The sequence below is a fragment of the Vespa crabro genome, chromosome 14, assembly GCF_910589235.1.
Source record: "Vespa crabro chromosome 14, iyVesCrab1.2, whole genome shotgun sequence".
Classification (NCBI taxonomy): domain Eukaryota; kingdom Metazoa; phylum Arthropoda; class Insecta; order Hymenoptera; family Vespidae; genus Vespa; species Vespa crabro.
The window spans coordinates 2,086,007-2,105,302 of record NC_060968.1 but is presented as its reverse complement, the minus strand read 5'-3'; the positions used below and the strand labels follow the sequence as shown (position 1 = coordinate 2,105,302).

At 24.0% G+C, this 19,296-nt stretch overlaps 2 protein-coding genes and 1 long non-coding RNA gene across 9 annotated transcripts in view; 2 read left to right on the top strand and 1 right to left on the bottom strand.

The window, feature by feature from the left end:
• The first annotated feature begins 550 nt into the window (after nucleotides 1-550).
• On the top strand, nucleotides 551-11,529 carry LOC124428946 (purine nucleoside phosphorylase-like). 6 transcript variants are annotated; one of them, XM_046973532.1, is made up of 7 exons: nucleotides 551-861; nucleotides 5,097-5,191; nucleotides 5,470-5,648; nucleotides 6,285-6,460; nucleotides 7,022-7,212; nucleotides 7,821-8,005; nucleotides 10,904-11,529. In XM_046973532.1, the coding sequence occupies exons 1-7, from the start codon at nucleotides 740-742 to the stop codon at nucleotides 10,979-10,981; spliced, it is 1,026 nt and encodes a 341-aa protein (XP_046829488.1). In that variant the 5' UTR covers nucleotides 551-739; the 3' UTR covers nucleotides 10,982-11,529. The 6 variants fall into 6 exon arrangements, with proteins under 6 accessions (XP_046829488.1, XP_046829490.1, XP_046829487.1 ...); XM_046973534.1 differs by having other exon boundaries at nucleotides 5,440-5,648; nucleotides 10,908-11,529; XM_046973531.1 differs by having other exon boundaries at nucleotides 5,440-5,648.
• Nucleotides 9,932-19,296, bottom strand: part of LOC124428949 — a 30,986-nt gene continuing 21,621 nt past the window's right edge. Inside the window, exon 2 of the long non-coding RNA XR_006943353.1 lies at nucleotides 9,932-10,965. This is a non-coding gene — a long non-coding RNA (uncharacterized LOC124428949). The remainder of the gene's footprint in view (nucleotides 10,966-19,296) is intronic.
• On the top strand, nucleotides 12,866-16,657 carry LOC124428948. 2 transcript variants are annotated; one of them, XR_006943352.1, is made up of 5 exons: nucleotides 12,866-12,961; nucleotides 13,209-13,354; nucleotides 13,529-13,661; nucleotides 13,724-15,002; nucleotides 15,098-16,657. XR_006943352.1 is itself a non-coding variant. In XM_046973538.1 (4 exons), exons 1-4 carry the CDS (start codon nucleotides 12,932-12,934, stop codon nucleotides 13,772-13,774), a joined length of 360 nt encoding a protein of 119 aa, XP_046829494.1. In that variant the 5' UTR covers nucleotides 12,866-12,931; the 3' UTR covers nucleotides 13,775-16,657. The 2 variants fall into 2 exon arrangements, 1 of the variants encoding a protein (XP_046829494.1); XM_046973538.1 differs by having other exon boundaries at nucleotides 13,724-16,657.

Below are 19,296 nucleotides of genomic sequence, written 5' to 3'. Positions count from 1 at the left end.
GGGAGAGAGAGAGAAAGAGAGAAATAGAGAGAGAGGAAGTGAGAGATGATCAAAATAAATATAAGAGAGTTCACGCTAATGTCGACAATTGGAGCACTTGGTCCGTAATGGGTTATCATGAAATGTTCTTTCCGTTCTCCCTTCTCTAGAATTTTTACTGTTAACGCATACTTTCATTGGTGGGAGACCGAAGTGAGTGTATAAGATCATTGGTCGTCTCATTGGAGTTAATAATATTTTTTCTATCTCGCTTTGAGTTCGCTTATAAAAGGAGTCAACATCGAGACGCTCTTTTACTATAATATAAAAGATATTCTCTTTCTGAAGTAAATTTGATAAATTATTCGCGTGTTACTACATATATATATATATATATATATATATATATATATATATATTAATTTATATGAATATATAATATATATTATATATTATATAGTATATAAATATTAATTTAAAATAGAAAGAAAATAAAAATAAATAAATAAATAAATAAATATATATATATATATATATATATATATACAAATATATAAATGTATGTGTATAGGTATATATAAATATTATGTAAATATAAAAGTGTGCATACATAAATCGGATACAAAATTTTGTGTATTATAATTAACTTTTCAACGTACCTGGTTCTTTCTTCGTTTATTTTTATTTCTCCTTTTTTTTGTTGTGTTCTTTTTTTTTTCTTCTTGTTGTTAACCTTTATCGATAAAGAAGAGAAGAAGATATGCCGTTTCCGGACAACGACATTTCAATCAACGGGCTTAGTAAAAACTACGAAATAATTCAACGATCTAAGGGTGATGAATTTCTTTCCCCATCCACGGTCAAACACAATCGTCAGTCCACGTAAGTTTTATTTCAATTAAGTGGATCTTACAGCGAAGATCTTTTTTTATTTATTTATTTATTTTATTTATATGAATTGAAATACGTAAATTGAAATAAGAGTGTTAATTAAATAATCTTTTTTTTTTGTTCTAATTAAGAGGACTCTGTATAGCGAGGATTAATTTATGTGTCTTTCGTGTTTTTATATATATATATATATATATATATATATATATATATATATATATATATATATACAAATGTTAAAAAAAGAAATGACGATTTTAATTTATTGAATGATAATTTGGCTGTATTTTATCTTTTTTTTTTTTTTTTTTTTACAAAAAGATATAAATGTTGAAATAATAATGGTGATTAATTTATTCGGTGCCAATTAAGAAATCCATTTTTTTGTTTTGTTTTAATTGACATTAAGAATTATTAATGTAAATACGATTTATATGATTGGATTTATACTAATTGGAATTTTATAAATAATGACTCAATTATATTGTATATTATTTTATTTAAATACTGTGTGTTATTACAATTGTTGTTTTTAAATGTTTTTAATTTAAATACAATATTTTAATAAACAATGATTAGATATTAAAGATTTTCTATAAATTTTAATAGTCAAGAGTATATTTTTGGTCATATCGAATCATTACTCACTATTTTTCTCTGTTTATTTTTCACAGATGAAGTAATGCGTGTTATTATTCTCGAATACTTATTTGTCTAAGATTAGAAGTATTGAATTCGTATTAAATGTTTGATAATTTCTTAATCGCGTAGTTGAATAAATAATTAAATTAAATCATTTTTATACATGAATATTACCTGACGATTATGAAAATAATCTAAACGATATATTTTTTGTTACGAAATAATTAGATTTTTTTTTAGGAAAACAATTGGTATGGTGGAGAATAAATTTTTTATCTATATTTTTCACAAATACTCAAATATCACATGAAGATTACGAAAATAATCTAAATGATATATATACATTATTTTGAAATGATCAGAATTTTTTTATATAGATAATTGGTACGATATATAATCAATTTTTAATTATTATTTCGATTTGAATTATTTTTATAATCATAGTCATATATAATTTAAAAAAAGATTATATTTATAAATATGTCTATTGTACGAAAAACATATAATAGTTAATATAACAGTATTAGTTGTAATAATTGTAATAATAATATTGGCATAGTAGTAGTTTAGAGATATTAATTACAATAGTTAATTACATAGTATATTGAGAAAATTCTAAAAATTATAAACTTTTTTCCATACAAATATAGGTATTTATTTTTAGCAAATGAGTATATCTGCATATGGAAAAATATGAAAAGAAAAAATTCTAAGATTATTTATAAACGTAAAATTTGATTGTTCAAAAAGATTACATAAATAAAATAACAACAAATTTTATTTATATTATTCTTGAATTTAAGTGTGTGTATGTGTGTGAGTGTATATATATAATTTTTATTATGTTATATATCTATATATGTATATCATAATTTTGAGTTTATGTAGAGGATATTCAGGAGAATGAATAATAACGAGCAAATGAAATAAAAAACAAAGAAAAAAAAAAAAACATAAAGAAAAGAAAAAGAAAATTTAATTAATAAACGTGCAAATTAAAGCTTTGACGAAATTTGCAAATGAATACCTTTATTAATACTTTTATTAATTCTACGAATTTTAATATTAATTTTCTCTTTTACATATATACGTGTGCATGCGCGCAATCATTCACACACATATACGCGTACACACGCACAACAAATCTCTCTCTCTTTTTCTCTTCTTCTTTTTAAATAGATAATGATATTTAAATGCAAAACTAGCTCGATAAACTGTATTTCGAAATTGTACTGATTTTGTACTATCGATCGATTTATTATTTTTAATGTCACAAGTCTGTTTATTTAAATACGTACTATGCAATCTCTGGACTCGATAGTGATATCGTTTGACAATTATTTTAACTATTTTCATTTCGAAACAAATATGTTGTTTACAAAAATTTCATGTAGTATATTATCGGAACGAATTATGAAATTTAGTTATATTAATTATTAGTTGAAATTAGAACTATATATATATATATATATATATATATATATATATATATATATATATATATATATATATATAAATAATTATTTATTCGTGATCAACGTACGTACTGCCATCGAAAGATACTACGAAAGATTTAAATGAAAATTGAAAAAAAAAAAGAAAAAAGAATTATTTATTACAATTTTTCTTTTTTTTGCTTTCTGAAAAATCTCCATTGGTTTATTTCATTTATACAATAATCATTTATAATAATTAAAAGAGATCGCGCATTACAATGAGATTTCTTTGAGCGTCTGATTTTTTTCATTTTTAATATAATTTTTCTATCGATTAACTATAATAAAATAAATAAAACTATTTGTTATCGTAACTAAATATTAAATCGGATTCGTCGTTAAAATCCCATAAAAATTTTGCGACGATCACGTGATGATATTTCACAATAAATTGTTCGTTGAAGTTTAAATTATCTGGATAATTACTTTTTCAAGCTTTTTTCTTGTATAATCTTGTTCTTTTTTTATTTATCGATTAAATAAAATAAAAAAAAAAAAAACAGGAAAGAAAAAGCAGAAATTGAAGAAAATCAATTACATAAGATTTTCTAACTATCTCCGAAAACGTTTCTTCTTTTGAGTTTACGCAATCTTTCTTCTTATCGTGTTTACAAGAGTCACTACTTCATTTTCTTCTTGTTTGAATTAATTTATCTCAAGCAGACGTAATGAATTATCTAACGTTAACGTTGGAACCAATGCTTCGTAATAAACTTGAAGTATGTTCAAGAATTACATTATTTCATTCCACAAAAATTACAGATTGTATATATATATATATATATATATTTATATACTTTACATATATATTTTGAATACAAAGAAACTCGTTTCCAATTTTTGTTTAAGACACAATTACATTGTTAATAATTAAAAATAATTAAGAAGAAAGTGATGAAATATTTTTCGAGCGAAATATGTTGAATTATTCATTTTTTTGTTATTAACTTTTTATACGAATGCTAATTGAAGAAATTAATATATTGTTGTATATAAAACATATATAGTTATTATAATTATATGTATATATAAGACGATATACATTATATACATTACTACGTTACATTAGAACGTTAATACGAAATTAATATTTTCTTTAATTTAAATATAAATACATATGTACACGTATATATATATATATATACATATATATATATATATAATTACACACACACACACACACACACACACACACACACACACACACACACACACACACACACACACACACACACAAAGTTCAATAAAAAAATGTATTCTAAAAGGCTAATTTATATATATATATATATATATATATATATATATATATATATATATATATATATAAATATATCTGATTTTGGAGATTTCAAAGAAATGATACGATTAATTCTATCCATTAGTCTAATTGGTTAGATATTAGATAATTTCTTTTTGCTCTATAATCAGTAATTAGTCATATGCAGAATATGAAGATTTTAATTAATTAGAAAAGTTGCTGGTTTATTAATGAATTATCTTATTGATAAACTGTTGTCGTTCATAGTAACATGAAATTTAAAAAATAACTTTATTTCATTTTATCTGCTTTTCTTTTATAATTTTTTTTTCAAATATTAATTAACAGTTCTAATCATTTGTTTTATAAATGTTATTTGTGTTGGAAAAAATGTAACTATCTACGTTAATTGAATTATTAAAAAGAAAAATATTGTATATATATATGTAATTAATATTGTCATCTGTTAAGTAACATTTACAAATAAATTAAAAAACGTTAGATATTTTGTAAGGAAAAAAGTTAAAAAAACATAATTAACAAATGTAACTTATATAATTATAAATTTAATTATTATTAATTAATATCATTGAGAAATCTTATACAAACGTATTGAAAGATACACAATCGCATTATAATAATATTATTGAACAGAAAATTATTAAGGTATCATTTCGAAAAATTATAATTACAAATATAATAGTTTTCCTTTACTTTTTCCCTATATGTAATTGTCATTATATAAATTAATTAAATAATTGTTTATTATTATTATTATTATTATTATTTTTTTTATTATTTTTTTTTTTTTTATTTTTTTTCCATTTCAGGTACACGTTCGAAACTTTGCAGGAATCTGCACAGTTTTTACTCAACCGTGTTAAAACACGTCCAAAAATAGGAATAATATGTGGTTCTGGTATGGGTTAGTATCCTCGCCATTTTTTTTGTCGCCATTATCAAAGCAATTTATTTTGATTATTATCACTATTATTATTTAATATTTGACAGCATATTGAAAACTAATCGCTTAGTTTGCGACTCGTTTGTTTCGTCGACATCAGCAAATGCAAATTGTGATGAATTTATTGGGTTTTCAGGATATTACTTTGCTTCGCTTAGTTTGCTTTCTTTTTTTTTTGTCAAAAGCTTTATGTCTCTATTTTCAAACAGGATCATGTGAGCAAAACGAGTTATGTCCAGGTTCGATTGCTGATTCCATAGTTGACAAATACTGCTTTCCCTACGAAGAAATACCACATTTTCCTGTATCAACAGTAGAAGGACACACGGGACAGATGGTATTTGGTTATATCGAGGGTGTTCCGGTTATGTGTATGCAAGGAAGATTTCATTATTACGAGGGTTATCCACTTTGGAAGGTAAATCAAAGAGATATTAAAAAACTTAATTATATATATATATATATATATATATATATATATATATATATAGTTATATATGTATATATATGTACATGTAATATAAGTACTTAACGTATAATAACGTATATAGGTACTTAATTAAAGATTTATTATTAATAAAAAATAAAAAATATATCAAAATAAAAATAAAAATATTTATATTTAAATGAACAACATTATATAGGATGAGTAGTTTTTTGATGATATTAAAAATCAATTAAACTTTCTTAAGACTTTTCAAATTAATTTCTTTTTTCTTTTTTTTTTTTATATTGTCAGTTCGTTAAAAAGTTATACTAAGCTTGCAGTTTTACAGTTTGAAATAATATAATATATGATGACATAATATGTATATTATTTATTAAACTAAGTAATATAATATTTTTATAGTAATTTAAAAAGAATAAAAAATATAAGAATTATTTATTAAATGATTAAGAGGATTGTCAAATGATTCGATAAAGAGAAAAAAACGTAATTATAATGAAAATGTTTAATTAACATCGAGGAAGATTTAAATGATAATAAACATTTAATTAACTATGAGATAGTGAAATAAAAATATATTGTAAATTTAATTCTCTTCTGGATTAGTGTTCAATGCCTGTCAGGGTGATGAAGCTAATAGGAGTTACTCACCTTATTGCTACAAATGCTGCTGGAGGACTAAATCCAACTTATCAGGTCGGTGACATTATGATAATGAAGGATCATGTGAATCTGATGGGTTTCGCTGGTAACAATCCTCTTCAAGGACCCAATGACGATCGGTATATTACTTTTTTTTATTCGCTTAGACATTTTTCACGATTCTTCATGATCTACGTTTATTTTTTTTTTTCAAATGGAAAATATTCATATAGAATAACAAAATCGTTTTCAATTATAAAGGGTGACTTATATCATTTGTAAAAATTGAATTAAAAAAATTATGACGCTGATAACAATCACAATGTTGATTACATTCTTTTAAAACGGGGAATAGATTTCGAATTGCATTAACGAAGGACATTTTTTAACAATTAATTTCTTATTCATTATGTAAAATGATTGACCAGTATATATGTATTTTTTTTTTTTTTTTTTTTTTTTTTTTTTTTATAGATTATAAATGTAATATTTAATAAAACGTTATTTACGATCGAAGAAGATTTTGATTAAAAATATTATAGAACGACAATGAATTAAATAGAAAAATATTTAACTAAAATGGTATAGATCATGTCGAATCTTTTACCATTGTATTATTACGAGATTAGGTTTAAAAAATTGTTGTTTAAATATTAGATAAAAAATATTAAAAGCCTTTTTTTTGATCTATTCGATTACAGATTCGGTCCTAGGTTTCCATTAATGAACAAAGCTTACAATACTGAATTAATTAAAATAGGAGAAGAAGTGGCATCAGAGATGGGTATCAATGATATAGTACATAAAGGTGTGTATACCTGTTTAGGTGGGCCTAATTTTGAAACGGTTGCCGAACTGAAGATGCTTCAAATATTTGGCGTCGACGCCGTTGGTTAGTTTCTTTTTTATCTTATCGAAACAATCTTAAGACGAAACTCTTATTGTTATATATTTTATTTTATTTTATTTATTTATTTATTCATTTTATTATTATTATCATTATTATTTTTCTTAATACAGAATGAGTCAAAATTTGTAGATGATGTTAAAAAAATCGATCACTCATTATCGAAATTTTTAGGCTAATTTTTTGTTTTTCTTCGAATTATTTACAAGCCTAATTTGAAAAAAGAAAACGAGCCTAAAAAGTTTCGAAAAAGAATCATTGATTTTTAAAATCATCTAAAAACTTTTGATCCACCTTGTATCAAACGTCGATCTTATTATGACTCAGGATAACATGCAGTATTGTATATCGACAAACAAAAGATTTTTAATTGTTTATTAATGTTAAAATGTTTAAATATTATTTGAAAAATATTAAATAAATATAATAATATGAATAAAATAAATATAATAATATAAATATTTAATATTAAATAAATATAATAAAATTTTGTTTAATATTAATATTTATTTAATATTAAATAAATATAATAAAAGTAATTTAAGCAATATTTAAAATAATTTGATTTTTTTTTTTTTTTTTTTTGTATTCAGGTATGTCTACGGTACACGAGGTGATAATAGCAAGGCATTGCGATTTGACAGTCTTTGCCTTTAGCCTAATCACAAATCTATGTTCGACCGATTATGATGATCACAATGAGATCAATCATGAGCAAGTGATGGACGTTGGAAAGACGAGGCAACCGATACTTCACGAATTCATTTCAAAGATTGTTGTGCGTATAAAGGACATGATAGATATTGATAAGAAATGATTTTTCATATTTTCATTATCGAGTTAGAATGAATCGTAAGATCCTCGCTTTTGTTATATAGCAAGAGAATTGTTTGACATTGACAAAAAATTTACAAATAAAATCTCGTCAATGTAAGATAATAAAGGAGAAAGTGATCAAGGATCTTTTAACAAAGATATTATTTTGAAATATGTAATTAATTGTTTACACTGGGCCTTTTATCGATTACAACAATATTTTAGATACAACGTAGTTCAATCCTTGGTTAAGAATATATCGAAATATACGAGATATTCAGAATAATTTTGATAACTTTTATATATTTGCAAATTTCCAATGTAATTTATTTTATTTTTGCAGTTAATTATTGCTTGTACATATTTGAAAATAACGATTGGCATTCTAACGTTGTAGAATTTTGTATGTACATACGTATGTACGTCCGTATATTAACAGATCAGTTCTAAATCGACGATAGAAAAAATATTGAATATTTCTTTTTAATCATAATCGGAAGAACAGTAAATAAGAGATATTCCATTAATATGTCCACTTTGAGGTTATATTATTTTTATTATTATTGATAATTATTGATATGATTTTTATTATTATCAGCATATATTAAGGAACGTAAATCATAAGGTAAAGGGATTATTTTTGATTTGTTCATGCCCGAATAGCGTGATCCATATTGCATTTATTCATATTCAATTTTGTTAATGTTAAGGTAGAATACGCGGTGAATGCCTGTTGAAAAGTTAATGTCAATTAAATCTTTTTTTTTTTTTAGAAATTTTATAATAATAGTCATGAAAATCAACAGAACAAATAACAATAGACGGTCTGTGCACAGTCGTTATTGCACTGTGGCGTGGATAAATCTTAAAGGCCTTTTATGAGAATAAAATATAGAAAATCAAAATAATATAAGAAAAGAAAAATAAAAAAATAAATAAGTCGTTTGTTTTCTGTTTTCGGTTATTTCTTTTGATTTAATATTTATAAAGAATGAATGTTTAGTTGCAAAGCACAGAAATATAGTAATACATGTAATACAAAAGGAATTGGATATATATATATATATATATATAATAATTCTCCATTTTTTGTCATTATATAATTTATGGATATCCATTTCGACAAAGTCTATAATTTTAGTACAAACATTAAAAAAAAAAAATAAAAAAAAAATTAAAAGAAGAAGTAGAAAAAACCAATTTGTTTCGAACAGATCTTCATATTTGTTTATATAGTAATTATAAGTTTTAATGTGTTAAATATCGTAATATTTTTAATTTATGCTATACACCGTAAGTGGCGACAGGAATTTAAAGGATCGATTTCTAAAACATAATTAATATATCATGAACTATTGAAGAATTATATAATAAATTAATTTGACTGTTAATTAATTTCAAATTGTATATTATATTTAGTAGTACAAAATTAAAATAATATTCAATATAAAGTCATATGTTTCAAAAAGTCAAGAGCCTTAGAGATTTAAATATTAAATATGTAATAATATTACATAAGCATTTAATACACGTTCTTTTATCGTTTATATAGAAAATTTTACGAAACTTTAGATAATTATAAAAAAATTTTTATTTTATATAAAAAATATATTTGAAAATTCTTTATAATTATTTCTAAATTGTATATCAGATTAATCTAAATCTCCGTATTTGTACAATTTTTTCTAAATTCATTTGATCATTGTTACTATCATCTTTTGAAAATTTCAATCGAATTATAAATATTTCTCTATTATGTATTCTATTATTATTCGACTTAAACTGTTTATAAATTAATTATAAATTATTTTAATTAATACCGACTATATGTTAAAATAATTTCTTAATTATTCTGTTATTATTATTATTATTATTATTATTATTATTATTATTATTATTATTATTATTTTTATTGTTGTTGTTCTTATTGCGTACGGTACTTACTTGTAAATTAAATATCATCTTTTACAATTCTGAGTGAAGTGAAAAAAATCTTTCACCACCATTCTATTATGTAATTATTATTATTACTAATATTAATTAATCAAACAATAAGAAGGAGTTGCATTCACGATTAAATGCGATTTACTTAATTAAGTATGCAAAGAGAAGATCGTTACCATTCATTTTTTTGGTGTTTGTATCGAGGAAACAAAAAAAAAAAAAGAAAGAAAAAAAGAGAAAAGAAGAAAAAAATAAAAGAATAATAAAAAAAGGGAAGCGAAATATTATTTGACACGAAAGCTTCTATTTCCTTCTTCTAATCAGTAATTTAGGATCGATCTTCTTTAATTAGTTTCGTTAAGAACTAACATATCCTCCAAAAGTTATCCAAATTGTAATCCTTTTATTCTAATAAGAAATATATCTCTGTCGCTGGTAACTTTTAGCAGAATCTAAACAGAAAAAATTAACGTAACATTAAAACTTAGATATTGTTATTTTTTTTTAATTTATTTTTATTTAATTTTTTTTTTTCATTTATTTCTTTTTTTTTCACTTTTCATCGATACATGAAAGACTTAATTAGTTTCAAATGAAATAAAAAATATAATACGATTATAGAAATGATTATTGAGTGTACATTATGTATGTAGAAAAAAAATTGAACCATACCATATCACTATTTTCGTTCGACATTAACACACTTTTTTTCTATTAATTTTTCTAATAATACAATTGACTATAGAGCTGTCATAATCACTCGTTGACGAATACATTCACGGCTTATCGTCAGAAAACTTGTTATAAAAAAAATATCAAATATTTCACAGTTTGATATCATTGATTGATATTATAAAAAAAATAAGTCTCTCTTTTATAACTGTTATAGCAAATCTATTTTCTCGTTCTTCTTAAGGTAGTATTGTTCCAGACCGTGGTCGAAGTGCAATTGACAACGATTGCAGTCAAGGGAACCTTCTGCGCATGTCCATGAAAAGAAAAAATAAAAAGCAAATATTTTTCTCTCCCTTCCAATTTCCCATAATTGTCGGAAACAGCCACATGTTCCCCTACTTAAGTGCAACATATTTTTAATAGTAACATATTATATAGGCATATAAACGTATAAAGAGTTTCGTCATCCTTTATGAAAGGAAGATTTACCTTTGTATAGAGTAAATTATTATAAATCTATCTTTTTTTTTTTTTTTTTTTACATGAGGTGTGCTACTCATTCTAATAGATGGTAATTAGAATTAATAATGAAATAATATTGATGAGAAGTAGAAAGGGGAATAAGTATATCGATTACTTACTATACCTTGGAAAACGTAAGTTTTCTTACGTTTAGTTCACAATGGCTACGAGACGTGTAAACTTGTTCGAACAGCACTTTCTCTTTTCGAATCGATTAGTTCAATTAATATTGGGCTTACGTCCCGATCAAAATTCTAACGATTTATTATTCATATTTCCTGCAATAACTATTTATGTATTACCAGTGATTCTACATCAGGTGATAAATGTATTTCTTTAAATCTATAGACATCTAATAATTCTATTATAACTTTTATTATATTTACATTGATTTTTTTTCTTTCTTCTTTTCTTCCTTTTTTCTTTTTTCTTTTTTCTTTTTTCTTTTTTCTTTTTTCTCTCCTTTATGTAAATCCTCCTAAATATAGAAATTGTTTTGGTAGGTATGCAACATAATAAAAACTTATGAATATTTAAGAATAATTCATGCATTATATTATATCGGATTTTTCTAAAAGCATTCGTTTTATCAGTTTTATCAGCTTTTCACATCGGAGTTCAAGCTGCGATCGACATTAAAATTGCTCCAGAAATTAATAACATCTCTAACTTTACTCTGTATTTACAGCTCAACATATTTTCATTTTGTAAGAGTTTGTATCATTCTTTTTCTTTTCTTTCTTTTTTTTTGTTTTTTTTTGTTTTATATACAAATCGAAGATAAATTTAGTTATTCTGAGAAAATGCATTGTTTTTAGATGAAGTTACTTTTTACAAATTTCAAATATTATTACGAACAGTTTTCCGATAAGAATGAAATGGACATTATGAAAAAATATACCAATCAAACTAAATCGTACGTTTATGTCATCCTAGGTAAGCATAAGAATAAATTAATGTAAATAATTATAAATACGATATTGGAATGATATATGTATTGGTATTGTTGCAGTTTTATTTTACATCTATGTTATTTTAATATTATCACCGTGTATTATAAAAGTCTTTTTATATCTCTTTGGTGCATTGAACGATGATCAATTAATCTTTCCCGTTCCTGTTAATAATGTCACAAAAGGAGGATTATTATATTATTGTTTAATCATTTATCAAATTTCGGTTATAATTCTTATAGCGACAGTAGGCTTTGTGAATTTATCAGCTTATTTGATAGCTGTACAATCGATAGTATCAACTCGATATTATAATGTACGTGTTTAATCATAAAAAAATATTTGTTTCTAAATCAATTTTTATTATTTATCTAAATGTGATATATAAAAATTTCTTTTATTAAAGATTCAAAATATGGGAACCGTTTAAGAAACATTCGAAATATACGCGAAAAGTTTGCTTCATTAAAATGCCTAGTCTGCAATGGGAATGGATAGTCAACATTATAAGACGATATAAAGATGTCACGGAGTTAGTTCGAAATAATTTCTTTTTCATCATCATTTAATATACATATTCATAATATAGATTGATTGTTAATATATATAAGTATAAGTATAAAATATATAAGTATATAAGTATAATATATATTATATATTATATATATGTATTAATATATGTATATATTAAAATATATAAGTATAATTCATTGTTTATATTTTTTTTTTCAAGGTATGTTGACTTACTAAACAATTTTTCAAAGATAAATTACTTAGTTACAATTTTCTTAGTGATGATCCTCATTGTTTTTGATTACGTTTATGTAAGTGTATATTTTCAATATAAATTGGAAATTACAATTAATTACATTGATGTGTTTAGTTTTCTATATTTATATAAAAAACATCATATCTTATATATTATTCGCTGAAAATTCTGACATTATTTATTGGTAAATCGAATAATATGCTATATGTACAAGTATAATATAACTATTTGATTTAATATGCGGATGTTAATATTCTCGAGATCATTGAAGAATGTTTATCTATTAAATGGTTTATTTTTAGATATTTCAATTATCTAAACTATCACAAAATGTAATTGAAATAATCGAAAGCAGCATCTATAGTATTGGTTCTGTTTTTATACTATATCTTAATTTTTACCTTGGCCAAAAGCTATTGAACCATAGCAGTGCAGTTTTCAACGAATTGTAAGATATTTCAAAGTTTTGTTACAACAGTAATTGTAAATACTATTTTTGACATATATGTAAGCAAAAAGTTTTATGAGTGAAATAATTCATATCAATAAGATCTATTCAAAATGTAATTTAATGGATGACCAATTATTAATTTATATACAATATAATATATTTTCTTTGTAGGAATAAAATTCCATTCTACACTTTCCCCGTAAATTATCAAAAATTGCTATTATTTATAATAGTGAGAAGCGGAAGACCATGCGTGCTTTCAATCGGTGGTATGTTTGTGTCATCACATGTAACATTTGCTGCGGTAAGTAATAATAAACAATTGATATTCAATTGATTATTTTAACGAGAAATATATTATTTTAGATAATGCGAAAAGCATTCTCTTTTGCTACGGTATGTTATACTGTTCAATAATTTTTTATTATATACTAAACGATGAAATAGTTTTAATTATCAATACATATGTATGTCAAAAATTTAATTTATTTCATAGAAAATCGAATCTATTCACTTTTGTAGAAAATAATAAGATGTTTGTAACGATGGAAAAGCACATATGACATTATTGTTCGATATTAATTATTTATTTCATATAAGATCTTATAATTATAATATTCGTCTTAATTTTTTTTTTTTTTTTTTAAATAATCGCTTTCTACGTGCACTGCGTAATTGTCACCAATCTTCTTTGTATAAGTATATTAAATTTGATGGACTGTATTATCGACAAAGTAAAGTACACTTCAATAACTATTATAACGATCTGTTTTCTCCTTTTTAAGCTAATATTGCATAGACCGTGGTTGGAGAACGACTGACATTAGTTGTAGTCAATACAACCTTCTGCGCATGTCCATAAAAATTGAAAGTAAAAGAAGAAAGATTTCACCCTTATTTAATTGTTGAGAAGTATCAGCTGTTTCTATTCATAGGGGAAAATAAGTTCGAAATGGTGAAGTGTTAGTTAATATACACGTATAAAACGACATATATTACATAGCGTTTTATAGATTAAATAGTTATTGTTCCCTTTTTTTATCGTCATTTTGAAACATAGTTCTTTAATTGACAATGAATGGTAATTAGAATGAATAATGAAATAGTAGTTGGGATATAGATATATTGATTATTTCGTCGTGGAACTATAAGGCATACTTTATGATGGCTCGGAGAGGTGTGAACTTCTTCGAAGAGCATTTCCTCTTTTCGAATCGACTAGTTCAATCAATATTGAATCTACGTTCTGATCAAAATTCTAAGATGCCATTGTTTATATTTGGTACAATTATTTTTTACTTATTACCTGGGATAGTACATCAGGTAAGCGTGTCTTTACTTTAAATGTATTGAAGATTAATACTATTATTATAATTGTTATTATATTAAGCTTAATTATTTTTATTGATATATATATACATATATATATTTTTTTTTGTTGAATATAATAAGATGATTTATGTTTAAAAATCATTAACGTTATGTTATATTACATGAAATTTGTGAGACTGTTCTTTAACTTCAGTTTTATCAGCTTTTCACTTCAAACATTGTACTGGAATCACCTGTTAGAGTGTTGCAGAAAATAATGACATCTATATGTATGATTACTGCTTATAGTACCACCTATTTTCGTTTCGCGACAGTTTGTATTATATTTTTGTGTTTTCTTCGCTTTATCGTACATTTTTACAAATCGAAAATACGTTCAGTTATCATATCAGAATGTATTATTTTCAGTTGAAGACACTTTTTAGTCGTTTTGTACTTGATTGGGAATTGTTGTCCGACGAGATAGAATTATATTTCATGGAAAAGTATACGAAACAAAATAAATCTTATGTGTACTTTATCTTAGGTAAATATTTACATATTCATGTAAAATAATAACTATTATTACAATATTGTAATTACATTGATTCTTGTATTTTTACAGTTTTATTTTACGTCTATGCTATTTTTATATTATCACCGTGTATTTTAAAAGTCTTTTTATATCTTTTTGGTACATTGGACGATAATCAATTAACCTTATTCGTTCCCGTTAATAATGTTACAAACGCAGGCGTGCTATATTATTGTTTGCTTATTTATCAAATATTAGTGCTAATTATTGTAACGACAATAGGCAGTATTAGTTTTTCAGGATATTTGATATTAGTACAACATGCGATTTATCAACTCAACGTTATAATGTACGTCTTTGATCGTAAAATTATTTGTTTGAGAATCAATTGCAATTACGTATTTAAATGCCATTTCACAATTTTTTTTTTTTTTCATTAAAGATTTAAAGTTCGACAACCATTTAAGAAGCATTCGAAATGTATGCAAAGAATTTGTTACTTTAAAACACCTCACATAGAATGGGATTGGATGGTCGACATTATAATACGCTATAGAAACTTTAGCGAGTTAGTTGAAATTAATTTTGTCATTTCTGAATATAGAATCATAATATAGATTCGTATAATTCATTGTTTATATTTTATTCAAGGTATGTTGACTTGTTAAATGAGTTTTCAAAGATTACTTATTTGTAGTTTTCTTAGCGATGATTCTCATTGTTTTTGATTATGCTTATGTAAGTAATACGTTTGACATAAATTGAAAATTATAATAAAAAATTGATATATTTAATTATTTATATTTATATAAATACATCTTATTTTCTATATCTTTCTTCTTGAAAATTCTGACAATATTTATTGGCAAATCGGATAGTATGTTGCATGTACAATAGAATTATTTATTAATATGTTAATCTTTATATTCTGGAGATCATTGGAAAATATGTATTTATTTAATGATTTATTTTTAGATATTTCAATTATTTATAATATCCCAAAATGTGATCGAAATAATAGAATGCAGTATTTACATTGTTACTTCCATTTCTACCATATATATTAATTTTTATTTTGGCCAAAAGCTGTTAAATTATAGCGACGCAGTTTTCGACGAATTGTAAGATATTTCAGAGTTTCATAAAACTTTGTAATTATTATATAACATCTGACGAATATTAGTAAAAATTTATCTAATACAAATATTAATTAAATAACTAATAACAATAAGTCCTATTTAAAATGCAATTCAATGGGTTTGCTATTAATCGATTAAAAAAATTTTATTTTCTTTTTGCAGAAGTAAAATTCCATTCTATAATCTTTCCATAAAATATCAAAAATTGCTACTATTTATACTAATGAGAAGTGGAAAACCATGTGTACTTTCAATCGGTGGTATGTTTGTCTCATCACATGAATCTTTTGCTGCGGTAAGTATCAATAAATAAATAATATCTATATATTGTTTTAATGAGGAATATATTCTTTTAGTTAATATGTAAAGCATTCTCTTTAGCTACGGTATGTTATACTGTTCAATAATTTTATGCCATGTTTTAACGATAAAAAAAGCTCTAACTACTAATTACACTTGTAATGTCAAAAATTTAATTTATTTCATATAAAATGTATTCATTTATAGAAAATAATAAGATGATTATAACGATGGAAAATATGCATATGGGATTATTGTTCATTTACATTAACTACTTATTTCGTGTAATATCTTATGATCATAATATTAGTCTTAGTATTCTTTTAATTAATCATTTTTTTCCGTGTATGTGCATTGCTTATTGTTACAGAACTTATTTTTATAAGTATAGAAAATTCGACAGATTATATTAACGACAAAGTCATGTGTTCGTTACTAATAATTATAGCAATCTATTTTTTTTTCATTGTTAAATTAATATTTTAGATTGTTTTCGGAGAATGCCTGTCAATAATTGTAATGCAAGGATGAATCTACTTACTTGTAGTAAATAAAACGATGATAGTTATCATTAAAATATGCCATATATATCGGTATTTAATAGATTATATGTATATATATATATATATATATATATATATATGGCATTTGTTATTGTTTACTTTTATTCCTCTTTTGAATCATATTGTTCTTCCTTTTACTACTCGATATACTTCAATATAGTATTTATCATAAATAAACAGCATCACAATTAGTATGACATTATGAGAACAATATTATCGACTTAACTTTCTGTGAACTACTCTCTCTAGTCGTCGTAAAGATGTGTGAGTTTTTTCTTAATCCTTTCGCTATAGCACTCCCTTCCGCAGAAGTCATGGCATAGATGACGCGTATATGCGGCGCCCGTACCCACAGGTCGTCGAGTGGATATATATGCGGTGCTCAGCGCGAAAGGGTTAAGCAAGTGTTCACGACTATGGTCGTAGTTCGATTGACAAATGAAGGAGTCAACGGAGTCTATTGCGCATGTCGCAAAATAAATAGTAATAAATACATCTCCCCTCGTATCTATTGATTGTAACACCTATATTATCTGTTATCATACGTATATTGTAATCTATGTTAGTCGTATCGCAAAGTGTTGGTACATTATGAATGTATAAAGGGTTGAAATATCTTTACGTTACGCTATATGGATTAAATTATTATAGTTCTATTTTCGTATCATCATTTAATATTAACTTGCTATCGTTCGTAATTTGATGTCAATTAGAATTTATAATGAAGCGATAGAGGAGGCTAGGTATATTGTTTACATTTTGTCTCGACAGTTCACAATGACTCCTAGAGATAGAAGCTTTTACGCGAAGCACTACTTCTTTTCGAATCGATTAGTTCAATTGCTATTGGGTTTACATAATAATAATAATAATAATTCAAAGATCCGGTTGACCGTTTTTTTTACAATAATTGCTTTCATACTTTTAGGCTTTATACATCAGGTAAACGTATCTCTTTTAAATGTACATTATTATTATTATTATTTTCATTGTCATAATTATTATCGATTATTTATTATTCTTAAATGAATCTCTCTTAAATGAATGTACAGTTATGTAAACATTTTATGGATCAATGCAATGCGAAAGAATAAATATTATCTATTTTTTTTTTTTTTTTTTTTTTTTAATGTTGAAAATATTATTACATTTGATTAACTTAAGTCTCTTTGTCTGTAGTTTTATCAGCTATTCACGACAGATTTTGTCCTGCAATCTACTATCAAAGTGTTGCAAAAAGGAACAGGATGTTTTCTTATACTTTCCTCTTACAGTACGATTTATTATCGCTTTGCAGAAGTTCGTAGAAATTTTCTAGCATTTTTATTCAATTTTTTTCTAAGTCGAAGATATATTTATTAAGGAAAAATATATTTTATTATTTTTAGATCAAATTAATTATAAATCGTGTTAAATTGGATTACGAGAAGTTCACCGATAAAGAGGAATTGAAGATTATAGAAAAATATACGAAAGAAACTAAATTATATATGTATATTATCATAGGTAATCATGAAAATATTTATTTGAAAATCTACAAATACGATATTGCAATTATATTGAATCTCATCTATTTTTTGTTTTTTCTTTTTCAGTTTTCTTTACTCTCTATATTATTTCAATAATATCTCCATGTATTTTAAATATTGTTCTGTATTATTTTTATATTTTGGATGATGGTCAATTAACGTTACCCCTACCAATTAATAATGTTACAAACGCAGGGTTGCTATATTACAGTTTACTTATTTATCAAATAATAATAAGCTACATTCTATTATTAATAGGTTGTTTCTTTTATTCGTTGTATTTGGTACTTGTACAACACGCCTGTTGTCAATTCAGTTTAATAATGTACGTGCATAATTAAAGATATACATTTGTTTTTGACAATATAATATTATCATGAAAGTATGTAATGTCATTTTATTAACGATTAATATTCATTGCAGATTGAAAATACGACGACCATTTAAAAACAATTCGAAATATATGAAAAATGTTTGGTTTTTCGAAAGATCTCGTGAGCAATTCAATTGGATAGTAGACATTATAAATTGTTATAGAAATCTAACAGAGTTAGTGCGAATT

What these genes read in the sequence shown, in the direction of transcription:
- LOC124428948 (XM_046973538.1), top strand. Translation starts at nt 12,932, where the DNA reads ATGATCCTCATTGTTTTTGATTACGTTTAT. An exon ending in TTGTTTTTGATTACGTTTAT is followed by an intron (nt 12,962 to 13,208) that starts GTAAGTGTATAT and finishes GTTTATTTTTAG; the next exon opens with ATATTTCAATTATCTAAACT. An exon ending in AGTGCAGTTTTCAACGAATT is followed by an intron (nt 13,355 to 13,528) that starts GTAAGATATTTC and finishes TTTTCTTTGTAG; the next exon opens with GAATAAAATTCCATTCTACA.
- LOC124428946 (XM_046973531.1), top strand. Translation starts at nt 740, where the DNA reads ATGCCGTTTCCGGACAACGACATTTCAATCAACGGGCTTAGTAAAAAC. An exon ending in CAAGGACCCAATGACGATCG is followed by an intron (nt 6,461 to 7,021) that starts GTATATTACTTT and finishes ATTCGATTACAG; the next exon opens with ATTCGGTCCTAGGTTTCCAT. An exon ending in AATTCATTTCAAAGATTGTT is followed by an intron (nt 8,006 to 10,903) that starts GTGCGTATAAAG and finishes GTTCTTCTTAAG; the next exon opens with GTAGTATTGTTCCAGACCGT.